This window comes from Arachis duranensis, chromosome 6 (assembly GCF_000817695.3).
Source record: "Arachis duranensis cultivar V14167 chromosome 6, aradu.V14167.gnm2.J7QH, whole genome shotgun sequence".
Taxonomy (NCBI): Eukaryota; Viridiplantae; Streptophyta; class Magnoliopsida; order Fabales; family Fabaceae; genus Arachis; species Arachis duranensis.
Genome location: NC_029777.3, coordinates 23730104 through 23754769, shown reverse-complemented (window position 1 = coordinate 23754769; position 24666 = coordinate 23730104). Strand labels below are relative to the sequence as shown.

The following is a 24666-nucleotide window of genomic DNA, read 5'->3' as shown; positions in this document are numbered from 1 at the left end:
CTGGTTCCTATACACACCAAACAATTGATATCAAGTTGATTAATCTCAATATTGGAAGTACAGTGCTTCAAAGTACCAAAGGTATACTCATGGACTTCATGCTAGATGTATCGGTTAGATACTCTATCTAGCACAGGCACAGACTCAGAGTATGCATTGAAGCATAAGCAGTTTCATCCCTCAGGCTCACGAGGACGAACTGCTCTGATACCATAATGTAACACCCTAATATTCAAATCCTTATGCTCGAGTCATAAGTCAATGATATTATGGTGGTACGACGCTCAGGTGGATTTTTAATATATAAATATAGGTAATTTCGAAAGGAGTATTAATCGAGAAGCCTAAAAGGAGTAGGAATAAAATTGCGAAGACGTATCACTCACGTTTCAACAACAAAAAGATAAACTGTGAAGCTGAAAGTGATATACGGACAAGGCATAAAGGAGATATAGAGATAGATAACAGATATATATATATATATATAATATAAGTAAATAGCCACTAGTCGCGACCCACGAAGTTTAGGCTGGCTAGGGTACAAAATGAAAGTAGTTGACAACAGTATATCCTAATCTTTCCCAAAGGAAACATGAGAGCCTCTATAGGCAAGTTCAAAAGAGTTCAATACATAATATAATCTTTTCAAAACAAAGGTTGAGAGATTCTAAGCAAAACACAAAGTAGAGAAAATAAAGATCTTCGCCGTCTCTCAGACGACCCACAACTCACTTCTGAGCACCTGGACCTGTATCTAAAAAACAACAGATATATCCGGAATGAAAACCCTGGGCCCATGGGTTCCCAGTACGGTAAAAGTGCCAAATAAATACAATGCACTGCAATAAAAACTCACTAAGCATCCTAAACTTCTTCACCAATTATCCATCCTATGTTCTCGCTAATCCATGAATAGGCAATTGTCATAAGAGAGTGCTAAATCTAATTCATGTTTCACATGTTTTCCAACTCGCTGACTCTTCCACGAATCAGACTCAAAATCATAAACAAAACCATCACCAATTGTTCTGCCTCAGCAATTCTATATCAATACATCATACCCTCACCTGGAGCTAGTGAAACCACATCACTACGTCTACCCAGGAAGCTCAAATTATCTCATTCAATAATCATCATCATAATGCAATCGCATCATCAATTTATCTCATCAAGAACTGCCCTCAACATCCACCGACACCAGCATGAAGGGCCTCTCAGTTGTACAAACACAAGCAATACAGACAAGTAATACACAAATAAGGTACAAGTAGAACAAGTAGCACATAATCAGGTAACATAGCATATATGATGTAGAAATCCAAAAAAAATAGGCACACCCAAACAATTCAAATATATGCAAATGATGAATGCATGCCCTATGGCTGATGATATCATTTGTCGGTTATCAAGCCAACCCGACGTGTCTGGTAGCTAACGCGGGCACAGTCTCTCTGTTGCACATTAATATCATTAAAGGGAATATGTGCCCTGTCGCCATTAGAGGGTATCAGTGCCCTGTCACCCTTACAACCAGAGAGAAAACACAAGCATACTCACATTCAACATTTTCCATCATTATTCATTTATCATATTCGTTCGTTAATCATATATACATCTCCGGCATACTCGCCACATGTTAAGGCGTCTGCAATCATTCATTGTTGTTATCAAACCTAAAAAATTAACCTGGAGCAAGCGAAAAGATTACAACCCTTGCTACTACTCAGTTATCACAAATACACATTATTCATAAATCCATAATTAAACTCTTTATCATAATCCTCTTTCCTCGTCTCATACCCGGAGCAAATGGACGACGCCACTGCCTACTACCCGGGGTCACGCATCACATTCCACATTTGATCATTAATCATATACATATACATACTTAGCCATAACTCAATTCTTATCGTAGCCATCTGGCTCATGGCATGAACCATAACCATCCAATAATCACCATCAAATACAGCCCTTTGGCTCACGGCATACACCGCATTTCTATCATCACCCTCAGCAACTCATACAGTCATTATTAATCATAACTCATCATTAATCTCACTTGCTTCATCCACAAGTGATCATAGGTCCTAGCCTCTTTTCATTAGTAGACATACTATAAGGATTTAGGACATAGAGGGTGAGAATGGAGACTTAGGAGTCTAGAATTTGGCTTTAACAACTTAAAAAAATCAACCTTGGAGTGAAAACAAGGTCACGCGTGCGCGTCGCCCATGCGCACGCGTGGAACGCCAAAAAGTCCATCGACGCGTATGCGTCGCCCAAGTGACGCGTACGCGTGGGTGCGTTTTGTGCCCCACGCACAAAGCCAGCACGCTTCTCGCACAACTCTCGGGAATTTGGCTGGGCAATTGGTGCAGCACATCGACGCATATGCATGGGCCATGCGCACGCGTGGAAGATGCATTTTCAAAAACGACACGTGCGCGTCGGCCACGCCTATGCGTGGGTGAGCGTTACGGCAAAAATTTTACTAAGTTAAAAAGCTGTAGAATTCACTAATTCAAACCCCAAACTTCCAACACATATAACTTCTACAAAACTCATTTTTAAAACATTTCTAAACCGTTGGAAAGACCGTTGAATAAACTTTCATAAAAATCCGATTTTGAAGAATTCCAAACTCCGTGGACCGAAATACGGTCCGCCGAAGTTGGTCAAAAATCAGTTTTTGCCCAAACATAGAAATCATCAATTTTTCCAATGTTCCCAAGCCAAATTCATTTCCACTCATCCAAATAACCACAACCCAATCACATCCATATAATTACACTCAACCAAAATCAAACCTACTTCATCTACACCATTTCAACCAAAACCATCAAATTCCACTCTTAAATTCCTCAACCCATATTATTCAATAACCAAACCAATCATTCACACATTCAATGTCTAGAATCCATCCAATCACTCATGTTATCACACAACATACACGTCAACTTACCTTACATACCTCTTTCCGGCCTCCGCCCAAAATTCACAGCCTCCGGCCCAAATTCACAGTTTAAATGTATATTCCACAAATCAATATTCATTATCCAATTCATCAAGTTCTCAACATACCAAACATACAAGGCCACACAATCCTTAACTCAATCATTAATTCACAATACATATCAACTATGCATATTAGCACCAACCATTTACACAATCCAAACTTAATCCTAGGGGCATCTAACCTAGGAATTCTCATCACACCACACGGTACTTAAATGAAACTTAAACCGTACCTCTTGTAGCCAAACTAATTGAGCCTCTTCTATGGAAGTCTCCACTAACCCTTAGCTCCAAGCCTCACCAAAGCTCCACAAGCAACACCAACCTCCCAATTGTGCATCAAAATCACCAAATACACTAACATAACCAATTTCACATATATACATCAACCTAGGGCTCATGAAAATGATAAATCACAAGGATTTCAGTACTTCTTACCTCAGCTCATATGAAATAGGGATAGAACCCACTTAGACTCCATGTTGGAGTATTCCTAAACACCCAAAATCACAAGATTTCAACACTAACTACCCAAAAACGTATAATAGTAGAGAATTTCGAAAAATTAGGCAGAGATAAATAAAATACTCACTACAAAACTTAGATAGAATTGTAGAGGATAAGAAGAGCGACGCGTGGCCGCAAACGGCTCGTCAATCGGAGCTCTGTAGCTCAAGTTATGGTGGTTTGAAGATCAAAGAGAGTTAGGTTCTCTCACTTCTCTTCTCTCTTCCCGAATCAGCGCCCCTCCTCTTATTTTTAGGATAAAATGAGCTGAAATGCTCATAACTAATGTTTATATATGTTGGGTCATAGGCCCACTTAGGCCCGGTTCACTTATTTTTGTCCGTTTGCCCAATTTTGGGCCAAAACCCCTTAAGATTAGTGCTCTAAATCGCACTTTAAATATTTCTACCTCCCCTAATTATAATTTCTCATATCTTAATCTTATTTACTCATAATCAATTTTCTCAGCTGCAGTACCAGACAGATCTCAGCCAATACTGCTGGTCAAAATTCCACTGCGCGCTTTTACGCAGAAAACTATGTTTTTCGAGTCAGAAAATTTCACTGAATCCAAATATTATATTTAAATTATCAAATTCTAATTGCCAAATCTTCCAACCATATTCGCTCCTATTTAACTTATTATTTAATTAATTTCGGTTAGACCGGATTTTACATTTAGTGCTATATTTGACTACTGAGTTTGATTATCATGTTTACTGAGTTTGATTATACTCAGGTTTAATACTATATTTGACTACTAAATTTGATTATACATATTTATTGAGTTTGATTACACATGACTGCTGAATTTAATTATACATGGCTACTGAATTTTATTATACATGTTTACTGAGTTTGATTATCTTTTCATGATACAATCTAAATCTTGATAAAATCTAAATCATGATGAAGAAAGAAGTTAAGTTAAATATTTAAAATGGTTTTCTGTACATATATAAATTAAATGAAGCCATCTTCAATTAATTGAAGCATCAACATTAACCCCATTTATTAGTTACATTAGTTATTAGTACTTGTAACTCTTTTTTTTACTATAATCCTATGAAATAAATAATTTTAGATATTAAACAATAAATATATTGACACTAAATTCATATGTAGATACCAAATTTCTAAGAATCACTATAAATTTTAAATGCTGCCTTAACCAAAGTGACTTATACATTCTAAATGAATAAGCCCAAAATCAACTACCAAAAAATTGGAGACTGCATATATCAATAACATTTGAAACATGACAACTTTAATGTGAAAAAATGGTTATCTTGCTAAATCAATAATAACTCAAAATTTTAGATAACTCAAAATGTTAAATGTAAATTCACTAACCACATATAAAATCAAAATTAAAACTATTACAAAGAGAAAAATGCCAAGAATTCTACTGCAACATGTAACAAATTTATTACAAAAGGAAATAAAACTATTGTTCTTTCAAATGGTGCTTTGTTGCATTAAGTTCAATAAGAATACAAAGCCATATGGTTGGTTAGAGGACAACTCCGAAGGTAACTTCACATGTGGTTAAAAAAATAGCAATCAATAAAGTGATAATAAAGTATTTTAGCAATAATAATAAAATTAATTATATAATGAACTTGCCTATGATCTCTCTTTCACATTCTTTGTATGCTTCTTCCTACCTTGTTCAACAACACTAAACATAATCACTCATTCAATATAATAATTAAACATACTCCAACTCATAATCAAATATTTAGTATAATAATCAAAGCATGGAAACTTTTTTAATTGGAATTACAGTCGTACTTGCTTGTTCTTAAGTTCATTATCGGCAGCTATGCTTTTACTTGTAACTAACATAGGAATTAGAAATTAGAAATAAATTGATAGATTCAATGACATAGAATTCTTGAAAAATATGTGTAGTAATTTAGTATTGCCAAGCAAAACAATACACCATGTGACTTAGACCAACTTAAACACAAATGTAATAGGTAGAATATGAACATTTTCATGATACACTATATGAAAAGGGATGAGTGTCTAACCTTTGTAATTGCTCCTCTAGCTCCTTGGACTTGGCCAAAACTACTTCATGACCTTTCTTTTTTCTCTCCGTTCATTTTTCAAAGTTTTAATCTTTTGCATGCAAAGTAATAGAGCAGAGCAAAACACAATGAGAAACAGGGAATGAAGACTTATTAAACACAAACCTGAAAGGTGGGTAAGGCAAGAAATTATAATCAAACAAATTCAAAATCATATCACAAAAATTTAGTTCTAATCAAACATGTTGTAGATATCAACTATGCTATAATATCATATTTTAAAAACTGAACATAATCAAACTCATTCAGTATAATAATCAAACATACTCCAATTCATATCACAAAAATTCAGTTATAATCAATTAATAGTATACTAATAATCAAGAGCTCGAGGATGTTGCTAGAAGAAAATAAAGAGAACTGACTTCCTACTCAATAAAGTTAAACAAAACAACTATACTATCAATCAATTATTAAAATTAGCATACTAAGACTTCAATTCAAAATCCTAACTTAAAAATTTTCAGTATAAATTTCTGTTTGAGAGTACAAACTATGCACAACACAAATTGATTTATAGAAGTTCAAAATGAAGAAAAAAATGCAGTTGAAGAAGCTAATAAAAGCTCAAAATGAACAAGAAAAATACCCTCGAAGAAGTTGATAGAAGTACAAGGAATAGAAGCTTACCTTGCAGAATCAAATAAAAAAATATAGTCAAAGAAGTTCACGCTTGGGACAGAGAGCACTGCGCTTGAGAAAGAGAGCACCGCGCTTGAGACAGATGAAGGAGAATCACAACCACTCTTAAAAGAGAGTGAAGGAGAATTGTGTCGTTGGAGAGAAAGGGAAGGAAAATCGTGTCACCGGAGAGAGAGAGAGAGTAAGGATGGAATTGCGTCAAAAAATAAGAGTGAAAGTGAGGAAAGGAGAAAAAAACGGTTGTTTTAGCGCGTGTAAAGAGTGAAAACGAAATTGAGAGTAGGATTTTTATTTTAATTTTTAAATTTTATATTATTTACGTATATAAATACAGTAACTGAAAAGTGGTATATATAACACTATCTCAAAAATCTTTTATAATAATAATAATGTTACTGAAGCACACATTTTTCTTCAAAAGTTAGTAATGCTTTTAACATATAGTGTATTACAAATGGTGGTCCATTCTTTATTAATCATTTAGCAACTGCTAATTAACATTTTCGATATTTCTATAGAATTATAGGAACTAATAAGATTTTTTTTTTGTGGCTAATTAATGACAGGATATCAAGTTAGTTCTTAAAAATTTTGGCAGCAACATCATTTTTTGAAATGGGTTAAGAGACCTTTATAGTATTGGCGGGTAAACGGCTAAGTCATATAAATTAAAAAATATTATTGATTGTTATAAAAGAAAAATTTTAGAAGACTAGTGGAATTTATTATTTTTAGCCAATAATTAATCAATAATGTTTAAAAGTGTTGATTAAAAATATATTATTAAATTAACTAAACTAAAAGAATTGAGTTAATAATTAAAAATATTGACAAAAAATAATAAATTTTAGGGCAATTTACCATTTTAAAATAATTGGGAGAAACCTTTACCAAATTACAACAATTGGAAAGTTCATACATTTATGTCTTGTTTTATTTTATATAGAAACCGTGGGAGCTTAGCACGGTTTCTAAATGAACATAAACCGTGCCTGCTAGCCAGGTTTTATGTTGAAGAGCATTTGAATGTAAATCGTGGGAGACAGCCACGGTTTACCCTCCGTGAATGCAACACATTAACCATGGAAGGCAGTCACGGTTTATGAGGAAGATTTTGTGTGCATAAAACTTTGGAGGCAGTCACGGTTTATGGATGAGCGGCTATGTAAAGTAGGGTGGTTGAGAGAGAATCCGAGGAGCTTTGTGGTTTATGGAGTCAGCAAACTTATTTACGTTTTAATACGATTTGAATTGTATTAGTATATTTTTATTTTTTAATCAATTTAATTTTATATAAATAATTAGAAGGGCAATTTACCATTTTAAAATAATTGGGAGAAACCTTTACCAAATTACAACAATTGGAAAGTTCATACCTTTATGTCTTGTTTTATTTTATATAGAAACCGTGGGAGCTTAGCACGGTTTCTAAATGAACATAAACCGTGCCTGCTAGCCAGGTTTTATGTTGAAGAGCATTTGAATGTAAACCGTAGGAGACAGCCACGGTTTACCCTCGGTGAATGCAACACATTAACCGTGGAAGGCAGCGACGGTTTATGAGGAAGATTTTGTGTGCATAAAACTTTGGAGGCAGCCACGGTTTATGGATGAGCGGCTATGTGAAGTAGGGTGGCTGAGAGAGAATCCGAGGAGCTTTGTGGTTTATGGAGTCAGTAAACTTATTTACGTTTTAATACAATTTGAATTGTATTAGTATATTTTTATTTTTAATCAATTTAATTTTATATAAATAATTAGAATTTTAAATTATAAAATTTGTATTAGTTTGTAATTTAAAATTTAAATAGACATAATTTAAATCAATAATTTATAAAATTGTATGTATTTGTATTATTGTACTCATATGATTTATTTTTACTATTGTATTCATATGAATATTTGTAACTAACTATAACTAACTATAAGTTTACAAATATGATACTATAATCATTGAGTGGTATAATTTAATTTTTAAATTATATGTAATAACTTCAGTGACAATCGTTAAATATGCCTATTGATCTTTGACTGAGTTTTTGAGATATTAGTACATATATGTCTAAAGTTCACAATGTAATTGTGGTGGATGTCTTATATCATGTATTTTGACTTTGGAATACTTCAAATTACATTATAATCATTGAATTATAAATATAGTGGCTGAATGATGTGCAATAATATTAATAGTGGTTGATTATAATAAGCCATGATAATTTTAATAGTTTTTTTTATCTTAATGCGAAATTATAGTATCCAGATTAAATATATAAATAATTAATATATTAGTTTCAATAAATATCCTTGTAAAGTACTTTATTTTACACAATTACAATAACCAACTATAAGTTTACACATATCATTGATTTATATAGTATCATATTTGTAAACTTATAGTTAGTTATAGTTAGTTACAAATATTCATATGAATACAATAATACGAATACATACAATTTTATAAATTATTAATTTAAATTATGTCTATTTAAATTTTAAATTACAAACTAATACAAATTTTATAATTTAAAATTCTAATTATTTATATAAAATTAAATTGATTAAAAAATAAAAATATACTAATACAATTCAAATCGTATTAAAACGTAAATAAGTTTGCTGACTCCATAAACCACAAAGCACCTCAAATTCTCTCTCAGCCATCCTATTTCACATAGCCGCTCATGCATAAACCGTGACTGCCTCCAAAGTTTTATGCACACAAAATCTTCTTCATAAACCGTGGCTGCCTCCCACTGTTTATGTGCTGCATTCACCGAGGATAAACTGTGGCTGCTTCCCACGGTTTACATTCAAATGCTCTTCAACATAAAACTTGGCTAGTAGACACGGTTTATGTTCATTTAGAAACCGTGCTAAGCTCCCACGGTTTCTATATAAAATGAAACAAGACATAAAGGTATGAACTCTCCAATTGTTGTAATTTGGTAAAAGTTTCTTCCAATTATTTTAAAATGGTAAATTGTCCTAAATTTTATTCGTTATTAAGTTTTTCTCGTTATAAAATATTAATCATAAACATTTGCGTGACAAATTTATGTATTATTAATTTCAGGATTCTTAAAAGCATATCAAATAGTCTTGTGGCTGTCCACACAGTTAATGGTATGTTCCTACATTATACCAATAAAATAATTTTTCATGGTCTATTTATAAATATTATAATTAGAAAGATAGGTTTATATACTTCGTTCCATGTCCCATCCTTTTTATTTATTTGTCAACTTTAAATATGACCAATTTATAGGATCTCATTGCTTGGATATGCTGGGTGCAAAGGAAACTGATCCAAACTGGTTGATCGAACAACGGAAGACAGAGATTAAGATTATGAAAGGGTGGATCACCCAATACTATGCTGATCTTAATTAGTGCATTCAAAGACATAAAAATTTCAAAGCAAACCATTAAATTCATGTGAGGCCTTTATTTGTGAAACTCAAACAAAGAGTTATGCTCTGTACTGATTATCCAATTTTTCTATGTTTCAATCTTCATCAATATATTTTTATTTTGGAAAAGTATAGGGTACCAACATATTATCTGCTAACTTATTACTAACGATAATTAATTATTATATTTTAAACACATATATAAAGAGACACATCCAAAAAATATATCTATAAAGACATTTTTATTAAACACAGCCATGAAAAATACATTTTTATTAGACACATCCATTAAACATAGTTATACATAAGAGTTGGCAGATGTTGGCAGAAATGCTGTTGGTAACGTAGCAGAACCGTTTTATTTTTGTCTCCGTAGTTTTGACTCGAGGCAGAAATAAAAAAAATAATTTAAAAGAGCGTATTTTCTTTACATAAATTTATAATAGCTTTTTTCTTGGACGATAAAATTTATATAATTGTGTTAATACAAAAAAAAATTTTTTGACAAGGGACGATTCGATTATCAATGATTTTTGAAGGTTTCAGAAGGTTCAGAGAACGGGGTTTAAATCTATGGCTTTCTTTAGCTTTTAATTATCAAGCCTTGTAGATTGAACTTTAAACCTTATTTCTGTTAATCTGTGCAACGGATAAATCAAAAGACAATTTTGTTTTGTCTCATAAAAACCATAAAACTAAACTAAAACAGAGAGAAAGATGAAGAAGATGACACAACCATATATCCTGATTCAGTTGCCTTGTGCAATGCAACCTATATCTAATCTCGGCCACAACATTGGTGAAATTTTCACTATAGTCAAAGTATTACATATACCAATTCCCTATGACTCAACCTGATCCTATCTGGGCACACAAGTTTTTACCTAAACTTGACTTAGTTATGCTAATACTTAACTTAATACTCAAAGGGTGTGTGTGGTTGGGGAAATTATAGAACATTCCCAGAAATTTTAAGATGGGAATATGAAATTCCTATGTGTGGTTCAAGGTTAAAAAAACATTTCAGGGTAACTTTTATTTCTTAGAATTGAATTACCACTAATTCAATTCTCATCTCCCCCCTAATTATCTTTCATTCCAATGGGAATGGAATGTAAATAATGAAACAAAAATACTAAATTACCCCTATTATTTAATACTATATTTTACTTCTTCTTTGTTTTTGTTTGAAGAACTAAACCCTAGCAAAGCAGTTTTTTTCCCAAATCAGTGAGCTTCACCAACACCACCGCCACCGGAGCCGGCACCGGCACCGGCACCGCCGTTACTCTAAACAGAAGATTCATCTCCTTCTTTTCTCCGATTCATGTTCGCATTATGATAAACCACTATATTATGGTTTACAATGTGTTTAATTGTGTGGTTTTATCATGATCTTCACCCACTTATTCATATAATTAGCATGCATTTATATTTCCTTCCTAAAATTATTACATGATTGAAAATTTACTTCCTAGAGACTTTTAATTAGGTATTTTAATTCTCTTTTATTCTATTCGATGTCGTGATCTGTGTGTTAAGTATTTCAGGCTTTATAGGACATGAATGAGTGGGAGATTGGAAAGGAAGCTTGCAAAAATGGAAGGAATACAAGAAATTGAGGATATGGCCAGCGAGAAGTGACGTGGCCGCATGACTCATGCGACCGCGCGAAAGAGAGGAAATCGCAGTGACGCGGCTGCATGGCTCACGCGACCGTGCGGATTGGAAAAGCATAAGCGACGCGGAGGCATGGACGACGCGCTTGCGTGGAAAAGCAAAACGCCGAATGATGCGTCCGCATGAATGATGCGACCGCGTGACGTGCTCGATCTGCAGAATCTCAGAAGTCGCTGGCAGTGTTTCTGGGCCGGATTTCAACCCAGTTTTCGGTCCAGAAACACAGACTAGAGCCAGGGAACATGCAGAAACAAGACACAACATTCATTCCACACAATTTTTAGTTTTAGATCTAGTTTTTACTCCTCCTCTAGGTTTTCTCTTTACACATTTATAGTTCTTAGGATTTTATTTTCTATTTTTTTTGCATTAGGATATTGAGAAGAGTTATTACCTCATTAAGACTTCGTCATTCTAGTTCGTTTTCTTTACTTGGCTTTACTCTTCCATGTTCTTTAATTTACTCAATTCTATTATTGGATTATTTTAGAATTTATTAATACAAGAATTACCTTTATTTTTAATTGATTCCTTTGAGTTTTTATTTATCATGTCTTTCTTTAATTCCTTTTCCTATGTTATGAGTTCTACATTCACAATGAGCGAGTAGTTCCCTAACTTGATGGGGAGTTGATTGAAAGGAACTCTTGAGTTGGGGTGCTTAAAGGAAAAATTGTAATTGGGTTCATTGTTGGAATGCCCTCTAGTCACTGACACTAATCATTTTCAATAAGCAGATTGGGACTTGTGAATAGAAACAGCATTCCAACTTGTTTGACTCTCCCTTACCTAGTAAGGGATAACTAAATAGAGCAACCTTCAATTATCAATTAATCTTGAGAGTACTTCAACAAGAATAGGATTTCCAACTAATCTACTCCCAGTCAAGACTTTTATTTAAAATTAATTAAATTCTCTAAATTAATTTCCTGTTTATCAACTCAACCATTTTTGAAAACACCTGATTGATAAAATAGCACATCTCTCTGCAACTCGTTGGGAGACGACCTGGAATTCATATTTTCAGTATTTTAATTTTAATCTTTGTGACAACCCTTTTAAATTGATAAGTGGATTTTCAGCTGGTTAAGGACTGTACTTGCAACGTATTTCTATTGATAATTTCTTAACTTACCAATTTCCGCCACGTCACACTGCTCTGTGAATTTTCTTTGAATCTCATATTAAAGTTTGAGTTTTTTCCCAAATCAGTGGAGGCTTCACCAACGCCACCGCCATCAGAGCTACACCGGCGCCACCATTACCCTAAACAGAAGACTGGTTTCCTTCTCTTCTTCAAGTTCATATTCGCATTGCTTATCTCTGTGAATTCTCTTTGAATCTCTCATTAAGGTTTGGGTTCTTTTTATGCTTTCTACATCATATTACACTAATTTCCTGCAATAGACTACTAATTTGATTAGTTATTTTTTATTTTGCTTAATTTCTTATATGCTCTTTGTGATTATGTTGCATGCAAACAACATGTTTGATTATTTGCCTCAATAAAGAGTTTAAGCTTTTGATATATTTTTACATGTTTAATTTGGCTTGAATCTAACAAAAATATATTTTTACATGCTTAATCTTGTCTTAATTTGGCTTTCCGTGCTGTGTACTTCATGAGCCATGCTACAATGCACTACTAAGCTTGCATTACTATTGCTCTGCTTCTTTATTCTGTTGTCTTGATGAATTTTACATACTAGTAACAATGTAAAGTTGTTTTGGTGGCAATCTAATTTTTAGCTACAGGATCTGTGGGATCTAGTTTTCCAGTTTTAAAATGTATTTTGGTGTGCATGTTTTGGTATACTTGTATGTTCTGGTGATATTTGTTACAGTTTCGTATGATAGTGCAAGTTTGTTCAATTATTCAATCTGCATGTTTACAAATTTTGGCATATAACAAGAAGTCCTTTAAGTTTTCCTCCGATGCTTTTTCAATTTATTTATTTTGTTTTACTTGTTTGTTGATATATTTTAGACTGTTTGAAAATTGAATTAGCCAACTTACTTAGTAGAACAAGGATCAGTTGTAATTGTATTTGTTGAGAATTGATATTTCCATACTGTTATTACTAAATTTGATATGTGATCACCGGTTCTTTTCTTTTTATTAATAGCAACTCGGGAGTGGAATGACTCTTGTATGATTCCTATGTGCAGTTAATGTTTTGATTCAAGTGATTTGAATAAAGTCTTGAATTAGATTGAAGGATGACTAGGTGAACGAGCATTAGTGCATTACCATTAATGTGCATGTAAAATTCTCTAAACCACAATGAACTTTGATTTATTTTTTCTTGATTTGATAAATCTGAATGTTAGTTTATATATAAAAAAAATGAATTCAAAAAGTAAAAATGTAAATTTTGGTACTACAATCAATTTCAATGCATTAATCTTTTAGTTGATTAATTTTGGATAAAAAAAATGTAAGGTGATTCTCTTATAGTTATACTCTTCATTGAGTGAAGTCTTAAAAGGGTACAAGAGTAAATAGATTAACCGACAAGTTCATTGATTCCCCCCTTTTTTTGTTTAAAGTTTTTGTTTTTCTGAAATGGGTGTCTCCCATGATTTCTCACTTCATAGGTCAATGCTTTTGTGTCATTGAAATGTCTCCATTTGGTAATAATGTGTCTCTGTCTCTCTGTGTTTGTGTGTGTGCATTTTCAAGTAATGTTTGTTTTTCTTACTTTGTTTTTGGTAAATCATTTGCTTTGGTTTTAGTTCTTGATTGTCACTATTAAAAATGCTTCTAAATTTGAGTGGTTGGTCATTTTTTGAACTCTATTATTTGTTCAGAGAAACGAGATTGGGTTGGTTAGAGGCAAATACAGTGAATCTACACCAGTGTATCAGCTTCACAGATTAGTAAGTGTTCAGATCTGAACCACAATATATTATTCCTAATATACTTCGAGATCCAATTCCATGATATCAATTTTGATCTGAGGCACCCGCTTTTTCTTTCACTATTTTGTTTTTCTCCCTTTTTTTCACACCTTCGGAATAGGAAGCTCTATTTTTTTTTAATCTATTTAGCAATGCATATTCTGCGTTATTGGATTTTTAAAAATTTAAACTGGCATTCTACTTGTGTGAAGAATTGAAGTTCAAATTTTTTCTTTTTTTTCCATTTATTATTTCTCTGCTTGAATTATAATTATTTCTTTGAGGTATTGTGTGTGAAAAATCCATGTTTAAGCTTGCAAATGCAGTATTTCTTTCTATTCGCAAATGATGACAAATAAACAGGGACATCAGCACTCGAAGGAGAATGATGACTTAGTCTAAAATGGGAATCTCTCTGATGCGTTTATATAAAATCTACAATCTGTTATTATATTTTTCGTATTATCCATTTGTTTCATTTAGGGATTAAGCATTTTGATTTTATATTGCATCCTTTGTAGCTATCAGTATATCACTCATTTTCTTATGGAGATGGTTATGGCAATGTGTGTTTATTTATTTTGTTCCCTAATGTGTTAATTTTCTGCTGATTTTTCATTTGTCAATGAACCTGATGTTAAAATCTATTTTGTTTTTCAACATATGTATGTTATTGTTTTTACTCTATTGAAGAACCCATCATTTTAACTTTTAAATCAATTTTCAAATTATACTTGGCCTTTGCTTAATGCAGATACCTTACTAATGGTTTGGCCAATAATGTATTCTATTGCACGTATTATCAGATATATGTATCTGATGAAATCTTAAATTGTCACTACCTCTGAGGCCATCCATCTTGTATAATTAAATCTTTTTTTACTGGTCTTTGTTATTTGCACGTGTTGTTAGCTCACTCCTGCTTACATTCCTCTAATTTCTTCTTCCTTGGTGAAGTCATTGTTGTTTTCTCTAACCATGTTGGAGATCATTTTGGAGACCATGTTGGAGAGCATTTTAGTGCCAAGGATGATTAGCAAAAGAACCATGGATGGAGCTGCTATTCAATGTGATACAAGCCTGATGATTGTAACTAAGAACGGAGATTTAAGATTGCTTTTGTTGAAGTCTGACCACAGTTGGGCTCCAAAAGAATCTTATGAAATAAACCAATCTATGTTGAGGTAGATGGAGAGATCAACTTGCACAAAAAATGTGAAACCAATGGAGGAGAAGACATCACGCTCAATAATTGAAATAATTTTTCTATGTGTAAGGTTGTCTGTCGTAATATTGATTTCATTTTGTTGATGTGTTTGTGTTCTTGTATAAGAGTTGTGCATGTATGCTTATTAGTGCTAGTAATTTTTTACTTTTGAGACTTCTTTGTAACTTTCATTTGGATAATAGTAATGCTTTTTTAGTAAATTTAATTGTGATAATGTTAATTTTAATTAAAGATATTTGTTATTAGAGATATTTTAGTAAATTTGAAAAGATTAGAATTGATAATAATTTTAATTAAACATATTTTTATTAAGGGTATTTTAGTAAATTTTTTATTAGAAGTATTTTTGTAAATTCAAAATGTAAAAAAATAATAATTTTAATTAAATATATTGTTATTAAGTGAAATTTAGAATCAATAATAATTTAACTAAAGATATTTGATATTGGGGATATTTTAGTAAATTTAAAAAAATTAGAATCAATAATAATTTTAGTTAAACATATTTGATATTGGGGTATTTAAGTAAATTTTAAAAAAATTTAGAATCAATAATAATTTTAGTTAAACATATTTGATATTGGGGGTATTTAAGTAAATTTAAAAAGAAATAAAATCAATAATAATTTTATTTGAACATATTTGATATTAAGGGTATTTTAGTAAATTTAAAAAAATTAGAACCAATAAACAACTGAGTAAGGGTAATTTTGACATATTACACAATATGATCAAGAAATTTAAACTCAACCAAACAAAAATTTAGTCATTCCTAGGATTATTACATAACATTCCAAGGCATTAAAATTTATAACTAAACATAGGTATCCTATATTCCAAGTAATCTTATTCCTAGGCATTATATTCCTAAGAAAGACATTCCTAGTAATAAAATTTAATCTTTGAACCACACACACCCTAAGTGCTTACCCAACTTAACAGGGACACTTCTCAGGTACGTGATACAAGACAGAAAATACAACCAAATGAAATCTGAAATCAATCTTGGCTTTTCTTTAAAGTATTTATCTCAGCCTTTTTCTCTTTATGGCTCTTTCTCAATGCCTCTCTTTTTAACCTTTTACCTCTCAAAGAAAGTACAAAAAGATATACATTGAAACTGAAATACAAAACTGTAAAATATGAAGGAGATGATGAATAACAGCATAAACTCTATGAACTGAACCCAACAAAAGAACTCAAGACTTTGTTCTTCATCTTGGCGGAGTGCTCCTTTTAGTGTAGGTGCAATGCTTCCAAGACTTCAAACTCAATAGTGAGGTTTCACACACAGCTCTCAATTCGGGTTCTCTCTCCTTTAGATCTGATGAGAATCAATTTCCTTTTTGTATCTTAATCTGAGAAATGGCTAGAGTTCCCTTAGAGTCAACGTCTTGGACTCTGCACTTTCAGAAATCATCTTTTTTCTTTCTTCAATCAATCCCAAATCTTGTGAAGTCATCCACAATCACCAAACTATAATGTTTATCACCTAAGCTTTGAGTTCTTGTTGGACCAAATAGATCAATATGGAGCATTTCAAGTGGTCCTTTAGTAGAGATGTCTTCCTTTGATTTAAATGAATTCTTTGTTTGTTTTCCCATTTGACAAGTATCACACGTGATATCTTTGTCAAATTTTATCAAAGAAAGCCTCTTACTAATCCCTTCTTGACAAGCTTGTTTATTTGGAATATACTTTCATGACCCAATCTTTTGTGCCATAGACACTTTTTCAGATTCTTTGGAGTGATAACAAGTTACATTTGATCATTTAGTTCATCAAGAGTGAGGCCATACACATTATCACGCCGATTTGTAATAAACAATACCTCATTACACTTTTCACTCACCACTTGAAATTCTAATCTTTTGAATATCACCAAGTAACCCAAATCACACAACTGACTAATATTTATCTATCAACCAAAAAGACATCATCAATAAAGATAGAATGTTTTTTACCTACTTTTCTAACAGCTATTATTTTACCTTTACCATCATCTCAAAAGGTCGCAAACTCTCCATCATACTTATTATGTTTGATGAAGAATGTTGACATTTCCGTCATGTGCCTAGAGCATCTGCTATCTAAGTACCACATCTCTTTCTTCTTTTAAGATGTTAGGCAAATCTGCATACATTCTTAAGTAACCTTAGGTATCCAAATTTGTTTCGATCCTTTTAAGTTAATCCATTTAGGTTGTCCAAGTGCATTAAATTCACAAACAACATTGTAAGTTTAGTTTCCTAAACTTTTTTTTAATAAATCATTGGGAGTAAGAGTGACCAATTTTTTTACAATTAGAACAATAATTTTCTGGTGTATTTTGCTAAAATTAATTTAAGTTTTGATGCTGGAAATGATCGAAAGAGTGAGGTTTTCTGATTTTTGAAAAATATGCATTTCTTTTGACAAATTTATTTTTATTATTAGCACCCCTTGTTGCAGATGCACTCAAAGTAGAATTTTTAAAAGTACATGAGCTTCTTGAATAGGAGGTTCTTTCGTAAAACTGTGATTTTTTGAAAGCAACCTCATTGTTTGAGACATAGCCTAGACCCGACTTGTTTGAGATAGATTTGGTTCTTGAAGATGATGCAGTTTCATCAAAATAAGACTTTTTAAATTCCTCTTCATAGGTGGGAATATATCCAAGACTAGATTGGTTAAAAGTGGATTTTGTTTTTGAAGAAGAAGCCCTAAATTTTGAAGAATAGTTTTCAAAAACTACACTTTCTTTTGTCACATATCCTAAGTCAGATTTTTTAAACAATGGTCTTTGATTAGTAAGTAATTTGTCCAAGTGACTAGAACTATGAGCAAATTTTGCTAAATCACTATTCAATCTTTTAATCATTTCATTTAGCCTTTCATTTTCAACAACAAGTTCTTGTGAAGGATCCACAATGTGCTTTCTTTTAAGTCTTTTAACTTCAGATTTAAAAATCTATTTTCTTCAATAAGGTCAAAAGCACATTCGGTCTCCTTCACTTTTTCTTTCAAAAACTCACTATTCATAATGATGGGTAAGATCATCAATAATGACATGTAAATCATCCATAAATAGGTCATAGTAATTTACTTCATCCAGTTGGTCTTCACCAGTCATGAAGCAGACTTGAGCTTCGTATTCAAAGTCCTCTTCCTCATCCAAATCGTTCTCAAGAACCTCCTAAGATGCCATGATGAGCACTCTCTTCTTTTCTTTCTTCCCTTTTTTCTTCTTTCTTGAGTTTTGGACAGTTGTACTTAAAATGTCCAGCCTCCTTGCAATTGTGACATCTCACTTTGTACAATTCCTTCTTGTATTCCTTTGAGCTCGAGCCCTTGTACCTGCCTTTGTTCTTCATTAGTCTCCATAGCCTCCTAGCAAAAAACACAATTTCGTCATTTGAAAAACTATCAATAGACTCACTTTCATTTGGTTCTAATTTTTATTTTAGGGCTATTCCTTTTTTCTTTGAGTCTTGGCTTGTGTGTGTGGTTTCATAAACAAGAAGTTTTCCTCTTAGCTCATCATAGATTATAGGACTCAGGTTATTACTCTCAGCTATGACAGTGGCTTTTATTTTCCATTTTTTTGTGAGGCTTCTAAGTACTTTTCTCACTAGAGTTTGTTCAATGTGTGTTGAGCCCATAGCATCAAGGCTGTTGATAATGATTGAGAATCTCTCAAATATTTCATCATGCTTTCTCCATCCTTCATGGTAAACATCTCGTACTCTTTTCGCAGCATATCAATTCTTGTTTCTTTGACTTGTTTGGTACTTTCGTGTGTAGCCTGGAGTTTCTCCCAGATTTCTTTGGCCGTCTTGCATTTAGACACCTTTCGGTACTCCTCAAAGCTGATAGAACAATGCAGCAAGTTGATAGCTTTAGTATTCAGTTCCACCTTCTTTTTGTCATCATCGTTCCATTCAGCTCCCTCCTTTGGAGTCAGCACCCCATCAGCACTTGTCTTTGTTGGGATTTTGGGACCATTCATCACTATCTTCCATATGTTGTAGTTTATTGATTGAATGAAGATCCTTATCCTCTCTTTTCAATAGGCATAGTTTTTTCCGTTGAAGAAGAGAGGCCAGTTGTTTGATTGACCCTCTATTAGCGTGTAGGCCACAGTGGTGGTACCCAAGTTGTTTGCCATTGGATCTTTGCTCCAAGCTATTGAGCTCGATTCTTGAGACCTTGGCTCTTGATACCAATTGAAGGTTCCAGAAGACTTGGAAAAGAGGGGTTCGAATTTATGACCGTCTTTAATTTTTATTTATCAAGTCTTGTAGATTGAACTTTAAACCTTGTTTCTGTTAATCTGTGCAGTGGATAAATCAGGAGACAATTTTGTTTTGTCTCATAAAAACCAAAAAACTAAACTAAAATAGAGAGGAAGGTGAAGAAGATGACACAACCATATATCCTGGTTCAGTTGCCTTGTGCAATGCAACCTACATCTAGTCTCCATCACAACATTGGTCGAATTTTCACTATAGTCAAAGTATTACATACACCAATTTCCTAGGACTCAACCTGATCCTATCTGGGCACACAAGTTTCTACCTAAACTTGACTTGTTTATGCTAATACGTAACTCAATGCTCTAAGTGCTTACCCGACTTAGCAAGGGGCACCTATCAGGTATATGATACAAGACAGAAAATACAACCAAATAAAATCTAAAATCACTCTTGACTTTTCTCTCAAGTATTTTTCTAAGCCTTTTTCTCTCATGGCTCTTTCTCAATGCCTCTATTGCCTTTTACCTCTCAAAGAAAGTACAAAAAGATATACATTAAAACTGAAATACAAAATTATAAAACATGAAGGAGATGATGAATAACAGCATAAACTCTATGAACTGAACCCAACAAAAGAACTCAAGACTTTGTTCTTCATCTTGGCGGAGTGCTCCCTTTAGTATAAGTGCAATACTTCCAAGACTTCAAACTCAGTAGTGAGGTTTGACACACAGCTCTCAATTCGGGTTCTTTCTCCTTTAGCTCTAATGAGAATCAATTTCCTTTTTGTATCTTGATCTGAGACACGGCTAGAGTTCTTTCAGAGTCAACGTCTTAGACTCTAAGCTTTCAGAGATCATACCTTTTTTTCTTCAATCAATCCCAAAAATTAAGAATTTTAAATTTGGTTGTTTGTTTGACCGAGGAGTGCATATTAGAACAAAATGGTTTGCTCATTGATAATCCTAAATCCACACCTTTGAGAGTGTGCTTTGGCCCCAAGTAACAATTTGAGCCTTTGATTTACAGCAGAACAAATCAACCACCATTTTCTTCAACTTTTTTAAAAATGGCATTGCAGAAAGTAGGAGAAAAAGTGAATAAATCAACTTGCATGCGAAAGAAAATTATTTACCTTTAAACATGCCTTTGATTAGTGTGATTTGACAATGCTTTTTTAGTTAATCTTTCTCTTTCTTGCTTCTCTGATGTATGAACCAAAAGGAGGAGCTTTCTCTCTCTTTCTTCTTGAATCTATTCGAAAAGAGCTCGTGAGCTTTAGCTTTGGTTTGTTTCAACTTGGATGAACTAACTTGGGCTTGGGTTGGCTTGAATTTTCGTTTAGCCTATTTGATTTGTTTATTACTTTGCATTTAGGGTTTGTTTATGGATTGGAAACTATTCAGCAGCTTTTATTTCTTTGTTCCAATTTGTTTGGGCTACTTCACTCTTTATTTTTGGGCTTGTATAACTAGATAAAGCTATTAAAATCAATTGGGTGTTTAACCCAATAAATTAATGTTTGTCATCATCATTAACTTAATTGTGTTCTAAACTCAACAGTTTCGACTAAAGAAAAACAGTTTCGACTACAGAAGTAAAGTCATGTAAGCTAAAGTCGAAGAAAGAGGATACAAAGAGAGTCGAAGTCGAAAGGTAGTTATTGTCTTTTCTTGAGCATCAAGACTTGCTATTCAACCTTTAGGCTAAGTAGAGAACATGGGTGCGAAATTTGAGGAGCAAGCTAAATAAAACATAGGACTTGAAGACTAAGAAAGACGTGGGTGTCAAAACTTAGGAGACAAGATTCTTCATGGTCAAGGCAAGGTCATGGTTGAGAAAAAAAAAAGGAAGTAAGGTAGTGGATAGCATGCTCCATGGAAACTCCATCTCCATGGTCTATAAATAGTAGAGACTCAAAAGAGTTCTGCGACTTCTTCAAAAAATATTAGATCATCATAGATAAACCTTCGCCAAAATTCCCAGCCCCAACGATGCAACGGAAGAACATGGAGTGCAAGTGCATGTGAGTGTTAGAATTTAACTTTTAGTTTATTTTCTTTTGTTTTCTGTTTAATCCATTTCCTTTCATTTCTTTACATTTTATTATTATTCTAGTTTTCTTAAAACTCAAATTTTTACACTTTCATTTACTCAAAGTTTTCTTTATTTAATTATGTTTTACTTTATTCGACATAAATTTACTAACAGTATTTCAACGCAATTTGTTTCAACGCTATTGCTAAGTAATTTTCGAGTCGATCTCATTCTTTTTTAGAGGAGTCGTATATGCTATCCGAACTGAAATATTAATACAAACTTGATTCGATACTTTGTCGAGAATACAAAAAATGGAGTAAAACAAACTGAAAAGTGAAAATAAAACAATGAAAGAAGCGTGTATTATTTTTGGGTTGACTAAATATGAAGTTGGACGCAATCCAAAAATTTGAAACTCAGAAGTAACAGACTGCGTGAGTTTATGTCGGTCCACTGAACTTGACCCCAAAAACCCAAAAAACCTCATGAGTTGAGTGTGTAAAATGTACGTAAGAATCAGATCCAGAAAAGGAAGAAGAGAGAATTTTTTTTTTTGGACTGGACCGATCAAATCAGAAAACAATCCGACATGAACCGGTTCCAAACAGGATGACCGGGTATAGACTATACCTAGCTCTAGCACCATCTGAGTAGCCATTGCACCAAGCATGTTGTGTAATTTTTCATGGCAACATTGGCTACATTAATGACAATAATAAACTATTTTTTTAATGGAAACAAAGCTCTAGACATGAAATGCAACCATAAAATAAAAACTAACAATATCTTATGTGTCAATGGCTAATAGCCAAACCAATAGTAACAATGAAGGTCTCTTCAGTGCTTTCTTTGCAATATAAAAGGTTAGCATATACCTGACATATATGTACTCCAAACAAATCATTAATCTATGTAATGATAAAGTGGAAGCATATAATCTTCTCGGTTTCCACCATCAGATTGAAATAAGAAATTTGATCAAAACCTTTTCTACTTTCAATCTAAAGGTGCAAAAGAGAAAGACCAGAACTGGATAAACACACCACAATTGAAGAGTTACAATGGTGTATGTCACTGACTCCACAATACAAATTTATAGGTTTTAAGACAGTAGCTATTGAATCACAGTAGTGTGTTATTGTTAAACTTGATTGTCGTGTTAAAATCATGGTTTGTCTTTACTAAGAGAAGCTTGTGAATCTCTCTCAGAGGGGACATTTGGGTTGATGTTCTTGATTGGCATCTCGTGATTGTGCTTTCCCTCATATGTAGTGACAAATGCTCTTGGATCATCTATTGCTCTCTCCACGTGCTTTCGAACATTACACTTCACATTTGTACATCTGTAGTAACTTCTGCAATATATGTCGGTTTATGTTATCAGAATAAAATTAATCAGAAAAGAAAAAGAACAAGATGCTAGTTAGTAGTAGTAATATGAGTATGATTTTAAACTCTCGAGTCCTTAGTTTAACTCTCACATTTTAGAAACAGGAAGTAAAACTTATAATTACCAACCTTTCAGGGATCATTTTATTAGCAAATTAATTTTTGGAGAGTATAAGGTGAAGATATGGTGGGAAATCTCACATCCACCATCTACATTACAGCCATACAGCAATACAAAGAAATGAAGAGATCATTAAAGCACTACAAAGCAGAACCGAAAATTCACTTTTTTCAAAGATTTATTCTGACAGAGAGTGTATGCAACTTTAATTATTGGTACTAAAGAACAATCAATAAGTACAAACCTGGGATATGGATTGCCCTTCACCACCTTCTGCCCGTACTTCCTCCAGCGGAAGCCATCACCAATTATCTCTGAATCTGTAGAACTCTGCAGCACAATGCGTGGCTCGATTAATGCTTCCTCCGACACGGCTGCTTCATTGGATCGACTCTCATTCCTCCTGAAGGAAGAGAAGCATTAAGCATAAAGTATATACTTTAATTAAAGACATGATGATGACAGTGAACTCACCTCACAATTCAAAAAATGGAATTACTAATATCTTACTGGATTGAGAGTTTTACAAGAATGGAAAATGTATCAAGTTAATTTGTGCTAATTTCTCATTTGACAAATCACTTATCCATTTTTCAAATTAGTGTTAGAATATCTATTTATCCAATTAGACATTACAATGTTGTAGCAAGACCTTTTACCTTCTTTTACTTCTAGATTCTTCCTCCTCTGCCTCAAATCCTTTGCTTCCTTGCTCACATTCCCCACTTAGACCACACGAATTTTCTGGGCTTATCCCACATGCATTTAAAATAGAATCATTAGGCTGCGAAACTTTAACCCCATAAACCGAATTCGCAGGCAGCCCTGTGTCATTCTGGTTTTCTATTCTGCTATCATTCCTCTCACTGTGATTGTTACTCCACACATCTTGAGGCACTCCATCAGGCACCATTCCTGATCCTTGCATCCCTGCTGTTCCGCTGCGCTTGGGAGGCTGTGGCTTTGGATGGTTGTGTTCACCTTTATAAACAATTTCTGCAATCTGTCCATCAAATGATCTCTCAACCTTCTTCTTCACTGGACAATTAGGATGAGTGCACTTATAATAACTCCGCGGATACTCACTTCCTTTCACTTGCTTCTGCCCGTATTTCCTCCAGTTATACCCATCATAAGAAGGTCGATCGCAATTGATTGCGGATGTTAAAGCCTTCTGATCCTCCTCTATGTTCTGTTGCATCATCTTACAAGGTTCAGTAGTTTCAGAAGGTGGTGTAATGCTGTGACTGTGATAAAGATCAGAGCTCAGATTAGTTCCGAAACTTTCATGGCTGATATGATGAAGACCACCCTCCATTGATTGCCCGGATTGTTGCTGAATTGTACGGCAATTTCCCTTTTCCAAAGGAAGAGAAAAAGAATTGAGATAAAACATAAATGG

The 24666-nt window shown here is 33.2% G+C and overlaps 1 protein-coding gene and 2 non-coding genes across 6 annotated transcripts in view; 2 read left to right on the top strand and 1 right to left on the bottom strand.

Moving 5' to 3' along the window:
* Window positions 1-14589: 14589 nt before the first annotated feature.
* Window positions 14590-14676, top strand: LOC127739978 (small nucleolar RNA R44/J54/Z268 family). Its single transcript, XR_008000719.1, has one exon. It is a non-coding gene; the product is annotated as a small nucleolar RNA R44/J54/Z268 family (small nucleolar RNA).
* Window positions 14677-15023: 347 nt separating this feature from the next.
* Window positions 15024-15103, top strand: LOC127740006 (small nucleolar RNA snoR122). The gene has a single exon (XR_008000741.1). It is a non-coding gene; the product is annotated as a small nucleolar RNA snoR122 (small nucleolar RNA).
* Window positions 15104-22692: 7589 nt separating this feature from the next.
* The window catches only part of LOC107493426 (WRKY transcription factor 44), a 5973-nt gene continuing 3999 nt past the window's right edge, over window positions 22693-24666 (bottom strand). For 3 of the 4 annotated variants that reach the window (XM_016114527.3, XM_052262557.1, XM_016114529.3), the window contains 3 exons: window positions 23924-24621; window positions 23509-23667; window positions 22693-23109 (listed from right to left, as the gene is read on the bottom strand). In XM_016114527.3, the coding sequence (XP_015970013.1) occupies window positions 22920-23109; window positions 23509-23667; window positions 23924-24621 (1047 nt within the window). In that variant the 3' untranslated portion in view covers window positions 22693-22919. The remainder of the gene's footprint in view (window positions 23110-23508; window positions 23668-23923; window positions 24622-24666) is intronic. The other variant, XM_052262558.1, reaches the window with a different exon arrangement.